The 3885-nt window shown below is 32.9% G+C and overlaps 1 protein-coding gene across 1 annotated transcript; it reads left to right on the top strand.

The window, feature by feature from the left end:
* The first annotated feature begins 2029 nt into the window (after positions 1-2029).
* On the top strand, positions 2030-3541 carry LOC145135618 (ATPase, V0 complex, subunit E). The gene is made up of 3 exons (XM_079069872.1): positions 2030-2346; positions 2735-2782; positions 3291-3541. The coding sequence occupies exons 1-3, from the start codon at positions 2249-2251 to the stop codon at positions 3355-3357; spliced, it is 213 nt and encodes a 70-aa protein (XP_078925998.1). The 5' UTR covers positions 2030-2248; the 3' UTR covers positions 3358-3541.
* Positions 3542-3885: the final 344 nt, after the last annotated feature.

Below are 3885 nucleotides of genomic sequence, written 5' to 3' on the forward strand. Positions count from 1 at the left end.
TTTTTTTCTATTTTCCACAAAGTAATTAGTATATTTGGCTATTTTTGTCATTTTCTCTTAAAAAAAACATTAAATTATGTATAGATTTCATTCTATCACTAAGGCTATACGGAGTGCATATCAACTGCATTCATGTAAAGGACTTAATTCACCTAAAGGAGTGCCACGTCAACCAAAAAATCAAGTCACTAGATTCTTACAAAGTATTGGAAATGGTGTTTCACTTAGGCCTGGCAATGGAGCGGGTTTTGACTCTGATCCGATCCAAACCTTTAATAATTATATGGTTTTGGAGCATAGTTTTTTATCCGTTTACCCGTTAATGACCCATACCCGCTAACCATTTTATTAAAAGGGTCGGGTATGGATCATCACTGATCCGCTCCGTTTATAACCCGCCCCGTATAAATTTTAGAATTATAAATTTATTTTTTATACAACCTAAAGTTTACTTTTAGTTCTAATCGAAAGTCCAAAGAGAAAAAACCAAAGACTATATTGGTTTTACATAGGAATCGAGGACTCTAGACTTTCAATATTCTAGCAAGAAACATGATGTCATTTCATTTATATTTCATCAACCAAACAGTCATTTATCAATCGGAAGAAAGTTTGTAATTGTTATTCTCTATCAATGCAATCGACGGTCAAAAACCAATCAGAAGTTACTTCGAAATGATTTTAATTCCAATCGAAAGTCCTCGAGTACGTAATGTGTTATTTAAATCAACATTTGTTTTATTTAATAAATGTTATTTTGAGGTTTAGGTAAAATGTGTTTGATTATTCAAAAAACTTATGGGTTACGGGGCGGGTTTGGATATCTGTTGATTCGGTGGATAAGGGTATGAGTTTGATTATTCAAAACCCTACGGGTTATAGAGCGGGTTTGGATCGGCATTTGAAATGTGTTAAACGGGTTTGGATCAAGGTCGATTCGCTCCAAACCCGCCTCATTGCCATGTCTAGTTTCACTAGTTTCACTAGTATGTTGGTAGTGAATGGGGAGAATGAAGAGTGAGATGGAGAGAAAGGGAGGAAAGAGAGAGGTTGTGAAGAGGCGTAGTAGGTTTCACGGAGAGCCACACTTACACTGTTACACACATTAGGGGTGGTGTTTGTTAGGTTCTTACATGTGATTTTAAATGCCAAACATGATAACGTGTGGTTTTTTTGACCATTCCATATAGCCTAAAATGCAAGGAGATGTTTTACAAAATGTAACCACTAAGGGCGTGTTCGGCACTGAGCGTTTGAGAGCTTTTAGCTTTTAACGTTTGAGAAAACGCTCAATTTTGAACAGAAAGCCTCGTTCGGCACTACAAGCTTCTAGCGTTTAGTTTAAACAAAACGTTTGAAATCTAAATGCTACTTCATGTAGCGTTTAACAAAACGCTACAATCTACAAGCTAACCGCTACCCGCTACCAGCTAATTTTGCCGAACACGTCCTAAATTAAAATTATATTTGAATCGACTAATTAGAATTAGTCGATATCAAGAGTGGATCATAGGTTTTTCATAACTTGACGAATCAATTCATTTTTGTAAACTCATTAATATAATGAGTAGAAGATTTACTTACTTGAGTTTTTCTTTTTCTTTTTTATAAAAATAATCATTTTAAAATATTTTTTCAAATGTTATGATCATGCTTATTTTATAGATAAATTTAAAACTTTGTTTTTTTAAAGTTTTTTATACGTAAAAAATGATTATGATAAAAGCTTAATTAGAAAAAGAAAAACCACAGCCAATATTTGGGTGACACTTGATATATCAGAGTCGTGAGGGCACTTGGAACCGATTTTTCTTCTACTTTTCACATAAATACCCCTCTAATTTTACCAATTTTTACCTATATTTTATGATACTTACACAAATGATTCTCGTTCATTAAGATAAAATAATTTCCGCCACTCAATTTCACAAATAAACGGCAAAAACTTATAATAAGGAATTTTATTGTTTTTCTAGTTATTATTCGAACATGTTAATTAAAATCGATGAAAATTTATAAAGACTTGATATTTTATCCGATAAATTAAAAATAAGCACAACGTGCAAGATCCAGCAGATCTGCTATTCTGTATCAATTTGGCGACGATAGATTTTTGATTCCTCAAAAATCACCACCACCATCCATCCATCTCCGGCCCTATTTTCGCCGCTTCCATCCCCGCAATCGCCTTCTTCTCCTCTCAACAGATCGATTCTGACTGCTATTCACATCAGAGGGATCTACAACGATGGGGTTTCTACTTACAACCCTGATTTTCGTTGTTATTGGAATCATCGCGTCTCTTTGCGCTCGAATCTGCTGCAACAAAGGGCCATCTGCTAATCTGTATGTTTCTCTGATATTATCCAATATCACTTACTCTCTGGAATCTGTTAATTTTTATGCTACCTATAATCCCGCTTTCATATCTGTCAATCCCTGTCTCCGGGTAGTGCAATTGGGTTGTTCATCTTCAAAGTCCATGCTAAGAAATCTACTCATTTGACATATAGAACGTTGTTTGTACACTTATAAATGTTTGGCTTCTGTAATCAACGTGTACCCATTTTAGGGATCGAGTATGTAGTTGATCAGATCGCTGCAAATAACTGAAACTTGATCATTCAACTTGTGCTATTAGTTTCGATTTGTATCTTCACATTACTTTACTCTAGATGTATTGATAAAATCTTGGGTTTGCCACTAATATCAATTACATGTAATTATAACGCAGGTTCCACCTCACATTGGTGATCACTGCAACAGTATGCTGTTGGATGATGTAAGTTTAACACTTTTATTCTTTGTAGCAATTGGAAGTCTGTACATGTTAAGACATATATACATTGCTAAAAACTCAATTAATCGAATCAAGCATAATAATTTGGTTCTCTTAATCCTTTTTAATATACATTTGTAACCATAAACCCTCCTTATCAGTTATCACATCCTTATCCTAAAAAGAAAAACTGATCTTTATCCTAAAGTTATATAATATATCCAAATGGAACATATCATAACATGATTAAAACAATTAAACAAGGACACTCTTGAAGAAGTCAATTAAAAAATAATCTTAAAATCTCCTACAACAATAACAACAAAAAGTATTAGAATCATTTGAGGAGATGTTAATGGGACAAAAATTGCAACTTTTTTTCCCACCCAAAAAGGTGGGACAGGGACTCGCTCTTGATCTTAACTGTGCAAAAAGACGTAAATGCCCTTTTTTTCGGAAATAGCCCTAAACATTGACTAAAGGGTATTACTGTCATTGTGTTTTTATGCAGGTGGGCAATTGTATATCTTGCACAGATGAATCCTCTCATTGTTCCAATTCTGAGTGAAAGTGAATGAGGTGTTTTCAACATCTTTGGTTTATAGCATTTTGTGAATTAAGGACTGAATGTAGTAGAAAATATCAATAAACCACGCGTTATTCTCGGGATATGCATTTGTTGTAAATTATGTTTCTATTTTATTTGATCTTGAAAAGTTTTTGAATGTTTCTCTTAATGAAATAAGTCTTGTTTTCCTGGAAGGATGCACAATAAACTGTTCAATTCATTGTACTATTGCTAGTCAGAATCTTAATTACTATATGTTGTTTAACATTTTGTTAAATTATTTTGAATGAAGCAACACATTATCCACATTTTTATACTTTCAATTCTTTTGCAAGATCTGCTTCTGTTGTATGTATGTAAAAAATGATCTTTTTATATATAATATATGTTTTGAGTGGATAGATTTTAGTTCTTTTTTGGGTGTGTCGATTAACACAATAGTATATACTTAATCCACTTAATATTTCAATAAGTGAAAAGTTGATCAAATCTAATGTTATATTTACAAAGAAAATCAAAGTTTCTTTATATCATTTGG

The sequence above is a fragment of the Lactuca virosa genome, chromosome 9 (assembly GCF_052849685.1).
Source record: "Lactuca virosa cultivar CGN04683 chromosome 9, Lactuca_virosa_CGN04683_v6, whole genome shotgun sequence".
NCBI lineage: Eukaryota > Viridiplantae > Streptophyta > Magnoliopsida > Asterales > Asteraceae > Lactuca > Lactuca virosa.

Excerpts from the sequence above, each read along its gene's own strand:
- LOC145135618 (XM_079069872.1), top strand. The coding sequence starts at position 2,249 with ATGGGGTTTCTACTTACAACCCTGATTTTCGTTGTTATTGGAATCATC. Across the intron at positions 2,347-2,734 it reads AAAGGGCCATCTGCTAATCT|GTTCCACCTCACATTGGTGA; the intron begins GTATGTTTCTCT and ends ATTATAACGCAG. Across the intron at positions 2,783-3,290 it reads ACAGTATGCTGTTGGATGAT|GTGGGCAATTGTATATCTTG; the intron begins GTAAGTTTAACA and ends GTTTTTATGCAG.